The sequence below is a fragment of the Oryzias melastigma genome, linkage group LG7 (assembly GCF_002922805.2).
Source record: "Oryzias melastigma strain HK-1 linkage group LG7, ASM292280v2, whole genome shotgun sequence".
NCBI classification, from domain to species: Eukaryota; Metazoa; Chordata; class Actinopteri; order Beloniformes; family Adrianichthyidae; genus Oryzias; species Oryzias melastigma.
In genome coordinates, this window is record NC_050518.1 from 12,091,861 (window position 1) to 12,104,953 (window position 13,093).

The window sequence follows — 13,093 nt, forward strand, 5'->3', positions numbered from 1 at the left end:
GAAGCTTTAAGGTCCAGTTGCTTTAATAAAAAAACAGAATTTTGTAATAATCTGGATGACCTGGATGATGGAGACAAATTGCAAAAGTTGTGCGAAAACTTTAAACATGAAGGTTTTTCCTCCAACATTATAACACTTTTAAAAATCGAATTAATTTCAATTTAACTGAAAGCTCTATAGTGATATTTATAGTTGGACTGTGTGTTTTTAGGGTCTCAATTACCTTTTTTCTGCGATCCCAGCACAGGAGCAGGCCCTGTGCTTTCACTGAGTTAATTAAAACGCCCCCCTGATTGGACGGACAGATAATCCCGGCGGGCAGCGCGCTCCTACTAAGTTGCGCGCAGGGCAGAGCGCCAGTCACAATCTGCCCAAGGCGAGGGAGGGCGACAGATAAACGACTGTAAAGGGGACACGGGCGCTCCAGTCTCGCCGAACACAATTAGACAAGTGTTGTTGAACGTGGGTTATGCGCGCAACAAGGAGGGAGCGCGGCGCTCAGAGGAGGTGAACGCGTGTAGAGGTTCAGACTCACATCCACAGCCTCCTTCCTGAAGAGTCACAGCGCCAACAAGAGCAGGAGAGGCAGGAACTTCTACAACAACAAGAAGAAACTCCTGCACAGAACTTCTCCACTATTCTGAAACCCCAAAACTTGGACAGAAGGACGCGAGGAGCCTTTTCCTGGTGGAAGAGAAAGATGAATGTTAGCGAAGAGAATCTGCTCAAGTCCATCAGCAACGACGCGCTCCTCGACCTGACGCAGCGGTACGGTCAGTCAGCCTTCGGCTTTGGCGCTGGCCATGGTGCTGGAAGCCCCGGCCGCTTTCCACTCACACCGGCGACCGACTTCCTGTCGGGGCAGAAAGCGAAGTCCAACGAGAGCGGAGGGGAGCACACGAGTGACGACGAGGACGGCTTCGACGCGCTGGAGTCCCGGAAGAGGGGGTCCTCCTTCGGCGACGAGAAGCCCGGGGGGCCCCTCGCCAAGAAAACGAAGGAGCAGCGGTCTCTGCGGCTCAGCATCAACGCGCGCGAGAGGAGGAGGATGCACGACCTGAACGACGCGCTGGACGGCCTGCGCGCCGTCATCCCGTACGCCCATAGCCCCTCGGTGAGAAAACTCTCCAAAATAGCCACGCTCCTGCTGGCTAAGAACTACATCCTGATGCAGGCGCAGGCTCTGGAGGAGATGAGGCGGCTGGTGGCGTATCTGAACCAGGGACAGAGCATCACCTCGCCAATCCCCACGGCTCTGGCGCCCTTTGGACAGGCTGCCGTTTACCCGTTCACGGGCTCCGCGCTCGCCACCTGTGCCGAAAAGTGCAGCACGTATTCCGGGACACCATCGAGTCTGTTCAAACACTGCAACGACAAGCCTTGATTGAACTTCGACTCACTTTTGCTGAACTTTACCTGTACTGCCCCTCATGTTGGTCTCTCTCCTGTTATAAAAAAAACTTCATTTGTGGAAAATAAAATTGTCGGATGCTTAAATCTAAGTTGGTTAAGTGATCATACTGCTTTGTTTCCTCCAGATTGAACTAACTGCTGCAGAGTTAAACTGTGTTGGCCTTGTTTTTTTGACGTTTCTGTCAGTGTGGCGCTTTTCAAATCGTTAGTTTGACACAATTCCGGGAAGCTGTTGTTATCCTTTTGCAATCTATGCAACAATCCAAACGAAAACGAGAAAATCCGGCCTGATCTTGTTATTATTAAGATTGGATTCCCGTGACTGACTTGATGATGTGGGGCGAAATTATGATGTGATGTTATTTATTTATTTATTTATTTTCCGGATAAAGTGTGTTTGTTTGGATTTATGGCGCAATTCTCATGATTGTATGGTCCGTTCAACATGAAGGAAAATCTTTTTTTCTTCCTATAGTTCCAAGATTACATAACTTCAGCCTGTAAACCCGAAGAAACGTTCTGGTTCTGTTGTAACATGGATTTCATATATTGTTTATATGTATTTATAATTAAAACACTTATCTAGGCTCAGACCCTGTTTGCGTCATTTTAGCCAGACTTTTACGCACCGCTTTTACGCACCACGCGTGAGTGCCAAAATGAATGTGATTAGTTCTGTATTCACACAACAACATTACATTGTTATTTTGATCTTTCCAAAATGCAGCAAGCTTCCGGAAAGAGGAGGTAGATGGATTAGTGGGGCCCTGCGTCCACGTGCCAGGGTCGGTGGCGATGAGCGGAAAGGGCGCAAGACCTGCCTGGGGCACCCATGACCTGTCTCTGGATATTTAGGTGATTGCAGGCTTGCTTGGCGGGCTCTTACACTAGACAGCTATTAACACGATTTCTACTGCTGTCTCTTTGGGGAGACTTAATTCAGTGAACGGTACAGAGACACTTTTCATTTGCAGGTTGGGCAGTGAAGGTTTTAGGAAAACGAATTTCAGTTTGGATGTTAAAATAAATATTTACATCCTCAAAAATAGATTATAATGCATTTTATTTGGGGTTTTAAATGTGAAATTGAACAAATGTACCCAGAAAATCATAATTTGACCACTGTTTTTCCTACTTTTGTCTGGTATTAGTGCTGCACTGTGGATATTTTCTGTTGATATTGCTATAAATTACAAAATAACCATCCAACTTCACACTCTACAAAAAATATTCAATGCTGTACAATGAGAGAGAGATATTTGTTTGCTTTAAACTATTGCAATAAAATAGATTCAATTATCAAAGCAACCTGTTTCATCATGAATCTATCATCCCGTCTTTTAAAACGCCTTAAAATCTCACATTTCTCTTCGCATTTATGGCTAAATTTTCACCTTTCCCTCCAAACTCCAAATGAAAGCCCATTTCATCATCAGACACATCAGTTCAGTCAGTTTAAGTAAAAGCCAGAGTTTGACTAAGTGATCCACTCCAGCTTCACTCCTACAATTTAGATACATGTCACAACAACAGGACACCCGTGGCATCTTAAATTGCCCCTCCGAAGACACATGCCTCATCTGAGGCCCTGCAAAACAGTGAAAGCAGCAGGAATCAAATGTGACAAACGCCACCAATGATATGAGGACTTGGGCCCTGCACTCCATCAGTGCCTGTTCAGCCTAATTGTCACAAATGAGAGAGCTGCTTTCCCATAAGGACGCTTGGGTGGTCAGTTTCCTCCCCGCAGGCCTCCGATGTCGAGATCCTCAGATGTGTTTTATTGTGTCACTGGATCATCTTAATGGCTGAGAGTGTCTTTGGTGGCAGAGTTGTTGTGGTTTTTCACAATGTTGCGCTTCCTAGAAGTATTTGGGTGATAAAAGCGGTTGAAATTAAAGCGAAGTGAGAATAATGAAGATAATTTTCAGATAAGTGTCGTGCAAAAATGTTTCTTTGGTGGACAAATTTAATTTTCTAAAATGCAAAGATGCACAAGATGATTTAACCATACAAAATTGTAACTGTTTTAATCCCTGCATGGACTAAACTTTAGACAGGAATTTTTAAATTCACCTAAATTGATCTATTCTTCTTTTTTTTACATAAATTTATATAGATATGCTACAACAAGAAATCCAAGATGCTTAAATTAACTTTTACAAATACCTGTTCCACACAACAAGTAAATACAAAATATGCAAAAACATGGATGTGAAAATCTAAACATACATAAATATAAACAATTTAGCAGCAATAATAGTTGCAGAACAAACTTTTCAATCTCTAAATACTTTAAACAAACATTTAAAATGCATGTTTTGAATCCAGTAAAGCTAAAAATGATGCTCCACTTTACATTATCAATAAAAGGCAATCCAGAGACATAAAGTAATATAAATCATAAAACATGTGTAAGAGAATAATTTTTCCGGGACATTTATTTGACCTGCTGTGAAAAAGCGCCCAAAAAAATCATCCAAATGTGGAAGCAAATTAAACGTGTCACTCTCGTTTCTCGCTAAATAATTGTTGTCAAATCATTTGATATAATTTTATTTTAATTATTGCAATTATCTGATACCAACTTTAATCACAAAACATGAAAAAACAACAATAAAGCTGCACTAAAATGCTGAACTTTGATGTGTTGCTTCAAAATTAAGCTAATTATGAAATCAATTCCCTCATAGCATATTTGAAGAAAAAAAAACCCTCCAGACTGACATCCTTCTGGTTGTTCTCACCTTTTGTCTCTTGCTGACAGTGTTTTTATCCAGACAAACACCCTGCACATGTGTCAGAGCTCTGCCACTCTCCCAGCAGCCCAGTGTGGTGCAGGAGTACGGACAGACTGTGTGATGTCTGCAAACATTTGTGTTTGCTCTCAGTGGGATAGAAAGGGAGTGATTTCATTAGCATGGCTCAGAGCTTTGAGGTATGTTTGTGTGCTTTTCTCCAACTCAATGGTATGGTACCAAAACCATATGCCCTTAAGTGTGTACCTCTGCCTAATTCATCTGACAGCGCTGTTTTCTCTAATTAAGTTCTCTTCATCTGCGAGCGCTTGTGTCTGGTGCACATTGGAGGAGTCCATCTCTCTCACACATGGACTGCTCTTACAACCCAGGCCTTGAAGGAAAACAAAGATGCTTCCACTTTGATTATGCTTACAGTGAGGGACTGAGGGGCTTATGAAATATTACAGATTCATTTTTAATTCTAATTCACTCACAGGAGCGCGGGTGATGTTCCAGATGTAAAGGGCTTGGACAAGAGCTTCTATTTTGGGCAGGTTCATCGAGGAGCGGTCAATGAAAACAACAGAGGGACACTGGTGTGTGTGTGAGAGAGGTGGCAGGGAGAAGGAGGAAGAAGACATGTCGAAAGAGACGGCGTGCTAAAGAGAAGACAGTGCTTGCAGCGGCACCGCCAGGACGCCCCCTCACCCGTTCACCAACAGACTCCCCCCCCCAGAAGTTCTGTGCTTCACCGTGACATCACACTTTGTCGTCCCTCCCAGCCCCGCCTTGTCGAAAGCAATGAGCGGGTGAGTCACTTGGTTCTTGGGAGCCATGTTATTCGGGGAGACGTTGCTGGAAGTGCAGCAGGGTGGGCCGGGGCCCTTTATCCGCTCAAATCCCACTCCGATCATCTTCTGATCGAGTGTAAAAGCGTTCCTAGTGGTCTTTTAATGATAATTATGTCGTTTTTAGCCAAAATTTTAAAACCGTCATTATCTAGGACATATTTTCTGCAGAGTGGAAGTAAGCCCAACCAACTTTCCCATCATCCATCTGTTTACATGCTCTGCTGCAAGCACAACCCCAACCTAACATTAGCAGGACAATAAAAATGGAGGGCAATATTGGAGTTATCCAACTGTAATGATGGCAGCTCAGACGACAAAAGCAAAGATGTACATGAACATATTTGTCTACAAGTGTATTACGTCCCCTATGGGTAAACCTGGCTCGGGTCTAAGGGGGGAAATATACGAAACGGAGCAATAGCAAAAACTGGACACCAATGAGAATAAAAGGAACACAGTCCATTAAATAAAGGAAACAAGTGCATGCATCAGAATGGAGCAGGGATGGGCAAATTTTATAACTCGTGGGCCACAAGGGGTCTGAAATTTGACAGAAGGGCCGGACCAGGAGCAGATTCGTGGCGTGGTAACTCACCTCGTAAAAGAAAGAAATAACACGGGAGCTGGATGAAAACATGCTTTAATCTAGATTGGAAATTATTTTAAAACAGAACATTTTCACACATGAAACGAATCTTCATGAATGCAGAACAGCCAGAAAAAAGTGAATTTATTTGTAATGCGCCATCTGAGAGGAGATAAAAAACATTATTATGGGTAATCAAAATCATTTATTCCAGTTTTTTGACTGTGGTTTGCCCACCTCTGGAATGGAGCTTGTGGCTTGCCGTAGTAGCTTCCATGTCACAGCTGCAAGCTTTCCCAAATGTCATTTTTGCTCCTGATTCACTATTTTTATTGATTTGTTTGATTGATATTGATTTGATTTTTTCTACAACATGCCAATAACAACTCAGTAAGGAAACACACTTGAAAATCAAGAAAAAACATATCAACAACATTTCTAACAAAACTTTAGGTCAGGGAGAGGGCAGAGGCCGAGTTTATTGATTGATTAATTGATTTGGTTTATTTCAAGCATATATTGTGAAAAATACAGGAAAAAACACACAAATATTTCAAACTCAGAAATAATGAAATGCATTGATTAGAAAATAGAAAACAAAAAAACAGACATATTTATGTCACATTTGATTTATTAGATATAGTCATTTTTAACTAAAGTCAAGTAGAGTTTGATTGAGAATGAGTGGGAAGAAGCAAACTTATATAATCCCTCCCCTACCTCATTTTACATATTAAAGCCAGTCGCTTTTACTTTATCCAGCTGGTTTTAAACGAAAGAAATTATATTAAAGAAACACTCAGAAATGCAATTTTAACCCTTTAATACCAGGGCTCCAGTCTTTGATTTACTGTAGCTTTTCAACTGTTAACACGATCAACGTTGAAAAGTTTCAGTATCTTAAAGATTTTGTATTTATGCGTCACCGATGACGCCTCAGGTCTTAAAGGGTAAAGCATAATTTTCTTTAAATATGTCTCCCCATCAAGATAAAAATGTCACAAAAACATGTTAAAACACACTTTTCGTCTAAGTGGGTTTTAATTAGAAATCTATAGGAGTTACTGTTTTCATCAGGTTGTGTTTGCTAGTGATTTGTACTCGTACGGCTGAGACACCTGAAAATATGGCAACCATGTAAAGTGTTTTCCCACAAAGCACCTGACATCAGACACGGTGGACCCAGTCTGTGTGGAGGACGCCAAAGGAGGACGGTTTTGATTTTAGATGCTCTTTTTAAGAGAGCGGATCTCATGTAATTTCAATTGTCGATTATTCCATGTTGTTGCCGTGCTTTTCCTTCACTTTGTTCAAATCTTTATTTTCTTCTCCTCTTTTGTCAAGTGAACACGCTCCACCATTTCCTCCTGAGCCCACTTTCCCTCCCCCTAAAAAAAAAAAAAAAAAAAAAATCACAGCGCTCATCACACTCATTCATTCTCTTTTAGCCTGGTTCAGCTTGACAGGGGATAGGAGCTGACAAACGGGGGCATCCGTTATGGTAGCACTGCCTAATCTCTGTAATGGCCCCTCAGACACAGGGCTGGTGGTGAGCAAAACTCTCAGAGACACAAACACATACGAGCACGCAGCAACACACCTCCACTCAATGGAGGAATATACACACAAAGGCCTTGGGTCAACATTTGTCTCTCTGCAGAGCCTTCGGCGTTCACTGTAACCTCCTTCCTTTGCATACAGACAACTCTTCTGTGTCATTTTACTCTCACTCTGTCTCTGTCATGCGCACACGTCAGTACAAATGTCCACAAGCCGTCACGTCAGGGAAGTTAACGAGACTTAAATGTCTTAAAGACTGCAGTCACTAGTTGACCATCACTTCTCACGATGTGCTTTGAAATCTATCCATGGTACAATGATCATTACACTGTTGAATCAATGAAAGAAAAAAAAAATGGGAACCATCTCACACAAAATTCTATTGATGTAAGTTAAACAACAACAAAACCTTTGAGCAAGAAGAGAGACAAAACTGGAAAAAGAAGATAGAATCAAAGGAACTCATTCAGAAGATTTAGAAAATCATCCATCCATTTTCTAAACCCATTTTGTCCCTTTCGGGATCTCGAAGCCCAACCAGCCACTCATGGGTGAAGGCGGCGTGCACCCTGGACAGGTCGCCTGTCTGTCGCACAGATCACATGCACACTCACATTCACACCTGGGGACAATTAGAGTAGCGTTGTCAAGCAATTCATTTTAATTAATTATCACCTGTAATTAATTAATCAAACTATTTCTATTTTAATTGCAATATTTTTAAGCTAATAATTGCTGTTAAAATCCTCATTTTTATGTATTTTTTTTAAGTTTGTGCCATTGTGCCACAGTAAAAGATGAAAATAAAACTAAAAAGGCTAAAAAAGCTTTATTATTTTTTAAATTATTATTATAAACTACTTTTAACCTTTATTTTGACACCACCAAGGGGCTATTTTTTTTAAACTTGAACAAAAACAAAATAAAAATAAATATCAGGTTCAGAGTGGTATAATGTACCACATCATAAAACAGTAGGAATAATTTCTAAGCAATCGAAAAATATATTAATTGTTAACTTCTTATTAATACCATATTTCAAATGTTGATAAATCTTATTACACAGTTGACCAGAACAGCAAGACAGAATAAAACACATGACAGTGATTTTATAGTTTAATTTAACCTATTTGGGTGAATTTGATCATTTTAAAGACTGGGATAAAACAGAAAAGAAATAGAAAAGACAGGAAAAAATGAAAGACCATGGAAGAACTGAACTGTTTAGATGTTGCTATTTTTTAAATAAACTTTTGCTTCATCATCTGGACAAAAACAAGTTGTACTTTCCCTTTAAAATGATGCATTTTTTTAAATTCTTATGATAATCATCCTTCTCTAAAAAACAGTTAGAGCAGACGGTGGTTTGTGCACGCCATGCGGTGAAGCTGTCACCATAACAGTCCTCTTTTGTAAAAAAAAAAAAAAAAAAAGAAAAAATTGCATAAAAATATATCAGGACTGAAGTTCTTATAGTTTATTTAAGATTTATATATTTTTTAAAATGACTCTGGTGTGAGCGGGATATAATGCTCATAAAATGAGAATAATGTGATAAAAAAATAATGCACTTAAATGTCTGTAATTAATTAATCCTGATTAACACAATAATTTGACAGCCCTAAATTAGAGTAACCAATTCACCTATGAAGCATGTTTTTGAACATAAAACTACAATTTTGAGAATATTTCTGTTTTTTATTGACTCAACTCCATTGCGTCCTGTTTTGTGCCATCATTTAAGTAAACATTCAACCGCTCCAGAGGGCCCCGTGTTGGTGCTGTTCGCCCGGGCCCCCCAAACTGCTAAGTCCGCCACTGGTTACAGGAGAGCACATCACTAGCAGCTGAAGAGCACCGCGGTTTTGTGGAGAGCAATGGGAGCTCGTTATCCTCATTAATTAATGACAAAAGCGATGTAATTGGCCATCCATAATCCTCCATGCAGAGACGCTGTGACAGGCCGGGCTGGGACCATCCTCTACGGCGACAGCAACTCAGAGACACACGCGCCCAGAAAATGAAGACACATTTGATCTTGTTTTGAGGTATATGAGTGAATGTGTTTGTGTTGGGGGGGTTGCTAGTGATGCACTTTAACAGTGATTTAAAAATAAAAAATAGTTTCAATTTACATTTTAAAACAGTTCAAAACATAATCTGGTAGATCATGGACAGCTCCATGGGTCTATAGGCTGGAGCGCAAGTGTGCAACATGCTAAAGCCCCCCCCACCCCTACCGATGAAAAGACAAGATTAATGGCACTTCCTGTCGCAGACGATCTGGCACTAGCCTAATTAAAACCACTGGAACATGCGCGTGGCCAAGGATCAGTGGCTTTTAATGAGGAGCTTGTAGGCTGATTTGGGTCTCATTTTCTGCTTAATAAGGCCGGTTTAAAAAGTAATTTTGGAGGGATGGGACTCCTTTAAACCTTCTCATTATCTATGATAGCGCTTCACTTAAGTACTTCAGGAAATGCTGTGTTTAATTAATATTGTGTTGTGCACGTGGATTAGCTGACAGGCCGGAATGGTGGAAAGGCATGCAAGTGAGCGAGGGAGCTGGAATTGATGAAGAACTTTCAAGGGCACTGATTTCATTAGGCAGCTTCATTACAGCCCAAATAGCTCTTTATGTCATTTCGGGGCTCGCGTCGCTCTCAACACACACATAAGGAATCGTCCTTTGCTGCACAGTGACAGCGAGGGACGCCACACTTTTACACATCTGAGGGTTTTTTTCACCTGATAGAAGGCGAGCTTTTGGTAAAAGTGATGACACAACCTTTGTGGACCCATGCTCTGTTTTTGCTATTTTATGTTCTTTAATATTTGGATTTCTTTTGCGCTGAACGCTCAAAAACAGCTTTTAAGGTCAAGTAGTTTAGGAGCTTTAGAGGGCCGCCACAACTTTCATTGTATACCTCTAAACCGCCCACAACACCCGTTCTACAAAGACTCTTACAGCCTCTTCATCCCATTTTGATAATCTTCTTAGCCCCCTGACTCCACTGTTCAATATGTATATAGCAGGAAAACATTGGACTTGAGGGGCTTTGAGTGTCCCACAGCTCAGCCTGTGGGATTTTCCTCTCTCCAGGAGCAATTACCACATGCAAGCAGTCTGAGCACTTTTCTCTATGAGATGAAGCTCCTTTGTTACTCTGTTTCTGCATCCGTCAGCCTTCTCAGTCACTAAGCAGGTGATTACTTTCAAATTATTTACTTTATATTAACTTATATGGGAGTCAGAGCTGAGAAGGAGGCGGAGCTTAAAGAATACCTGAGGGTCATGTTATGCAGTAAAACCTGTTCCATCATCACTGCATAAAACGTACAGGACAACTAAAGTTTTATTGGCCATGAAGTTTGTTTTTTCAACATTTTACAAGATATTTTCTCAAGTGAAGTGAGTTACATTATGGGTTATAGGTGACGAATAAACCAAACTCAAATAATCTTTAACAAATTTGTATTTGTTGGTTTCTGTTTGTAAGTTTGTTTGCCTTTTTTGTTTAGGCGAGAACATTATAGGTTTTTTAAAATAATCCAAAATGTAATATTTGAGGAATACAACAATAGACTCTTCATAAGGTATTTAAAACAGAAAAAAAGTCAAACTCACCAAATGAGATTTGCCTTATTTAAACCTTTGGAATGACCTTTGACGTCACATTTTAAAGGAAAACAGACCAAAAAAACAGTTAAGTAAAGAGACATACATCCTCTGTTTTACATTACTTTATTGAATTAGCTGTAATTTATAAAACAGAAAAAAAAATGTATTCTTTAAATTTTAAGTTCATGCCCCAATCCAAGACTCATGACAACAACTTCTGCACACTTCATGAGAATGAAAACCGTAATGGTGTCAACTGTGGAAGTCAAAAACTCCTTTCTAACAGAAATAAACTCTTCAAAAGTCTCAACTTTAGTTTAAGTACTTTAGTTAAAGCAGTATAGAGGTTTATAAAGGATAATGTGGTTTCAAATGTTTCCTCTTAAAAACGTCAATGTCAAGGAAAGCATTAAATAACAAAATGATAGATTTATATTCTGCACATAATTTATTGCTTATTTTTTATTTTTTAGATTTAAGGCTTTTTATTCGGTCAAGAGGTAAAACACTCACACAAGCCTATAACCCGATCCCACCCTGTTCCAGGAGCACCTGACTGCAGACATCAGCAGGTCTAGAACCTGAAGTCTAGAACCAGAAGCTCCCCCATTACCTGGTGACACTTAACAGTTACCGATTTTCCCATTTTAAGCTTTATTAATCTTATTTTTTATAATTTACAAAACAGTTTTGGGTTAAGATTAGTGTTTGGGAAGTTGCATAATTTCCGCTTCCAGTTGATGATGTCAGGCGCCATCTTGTCTGCAGCCGGGTCCTTCTCCCCTGTTTTGTTTTCCAGGTTTGCTTTACATTTTCACTGCTCCTTAATCAATTTTGTCATATTTCTATTACCTTATTACAAGTAATCCAGGTAGTCAGTGACCAGCAGGACATGAGCACCTGAAAACCAGAGTCGAGGAGCCTTGGGCTACATAAATTTCAACAAAATTACAACACGTTAAAACATATTTGATCTCTTCACATCCTACAAGTTATTTAGTAATAACAAAACTTAATGGTGTTTCATTGGATTAATATTTGTCATTTTAGGGTTATCAGCCCCAGTTTTTTTTATATAAGACCATTTTTTAACAAGCACAAATAACAAAATATATTTTTTGAGAGTACTTACATATTCATATGCAAACAAACGTACAGTATTACCCCACCACTTAAAAAAAAAAGGTGTGAAGTTTTAAAGGAACAGCCAAAAACATTTTTTTAACAACTTCATTAAAAAATCCTGTTATAAAAAATCCGCCTTGTTTTTCCTCCCTTAAATGTGTATTTTGCAGGTTGATTCTGAACTAAATGTTGTTAAATCATTGCGACAGTTTGGATTAATTAGCATGCTAAGTAACACAGTGCTAATGTGTGTAAACTGTTAATTAATTCCATCCAAATTACCTTTTAAAATAAATTCTTGGACAACTAAATAATTATTCTCCCAATATTTACTTCTCATCCTAAAATAGTCCATTTCCTTGGGTGGGTTGTAAGGGGGGGTTTTGTTTTACAAGGTTCCTGACTTTGGTGCAGAAACGTGTGGAGAGGAAGAACAGAATGACAGAGTGAGAGAAAGAGAAAGTGAAATCCAGAGAAAACTCTCAGCATTAGGCCTACATTTCAGGGACGAGATAAATTGGGAAGCAGACACGCCCACTCTAATCTCCACAATGGGGACCAGCTTACATTATTTTGCATGTCCCGTTGATAGTACTCACACAGTACAACATCCTATCAGGTAATATCACAGTCTTTGAAGGATTAGTGGCAGTAAGAGGGATTTTATTCGTTTTATTCCGTTTTGCGGACGGGATGATTCCTCTGAATTTTTTTCCTCAAATTTTCATAATAATAATATTGAAATGGGTTTTAGTGGAGGGAGGGTGGGGGTAGAGGCCATGCTTAGGGTTCCTTTGGGGCATCATAACAGGGACTGAAAGTCAGAGGGAGTGACAAACAAACTGTAGAAAGGTGGCGTTCGGGCTTAAACCTGTCACCTCTGCTTTTATTTGCAGCTAGACCCCATTTAAGAGATAATTTTTAATGTTCGGTATCTACCTTTTACGTAATTTCACTCAACGTGAAGAAAGTACGCCCACTTCTAGCTGCTACTGCTAATCTCATGGAGATTAATACAGGATTTATGCATAAACCACAGCTCCACCTTGTGATTTTTGCCTTTCATATAATAGAAATAAGAGGATAATGATGGCGGATCTGATCCCTGGAGACAGCTATTGTTCTCCAACAACAGAAAAACACCTCTTGTTTGTCGCTGCTGCCTCGCCTGCTGTTTTTGTTTTGCTAATATGAC

General features: G+C 39.8%; 1 protein-coding gene across 1 annotated transcript; it reads left to right on the forward strand.

Annotated features, from left to right (window-relative positions):
- The first annotated feature begins 266 nt into the window (after nucleotides 1-266).
- On the forward strand, nucleotides 267-2,006 carry bhlhe23 (basic helix-loop-helix family, member e23). The gene has a single exon (XM_024294151.2). The coding sequence runs from the start codon at nucleotides 701-703 to the stop codon at nucleotides 1,382-1,384; it is 684 nt and encodes a 227-aa protein (XP_024149919.1). The 5' UTR covers nucleotides 267-700; the 3' UTR covers nucleotides 1,385-2,006.
- Nucleotides 2,007-13,093: the final 11,087 nt, after the last annotated feature.

Excerpts from the sequence above, each read along its gene's own strand:
- bhlhe23 (XM_024294151.2), top strand. The coding sequence starts at position 701 with ATGAATGTTAGCGAAGAGAATCTGCTCAAGTCCATCAGCAACGACGCG.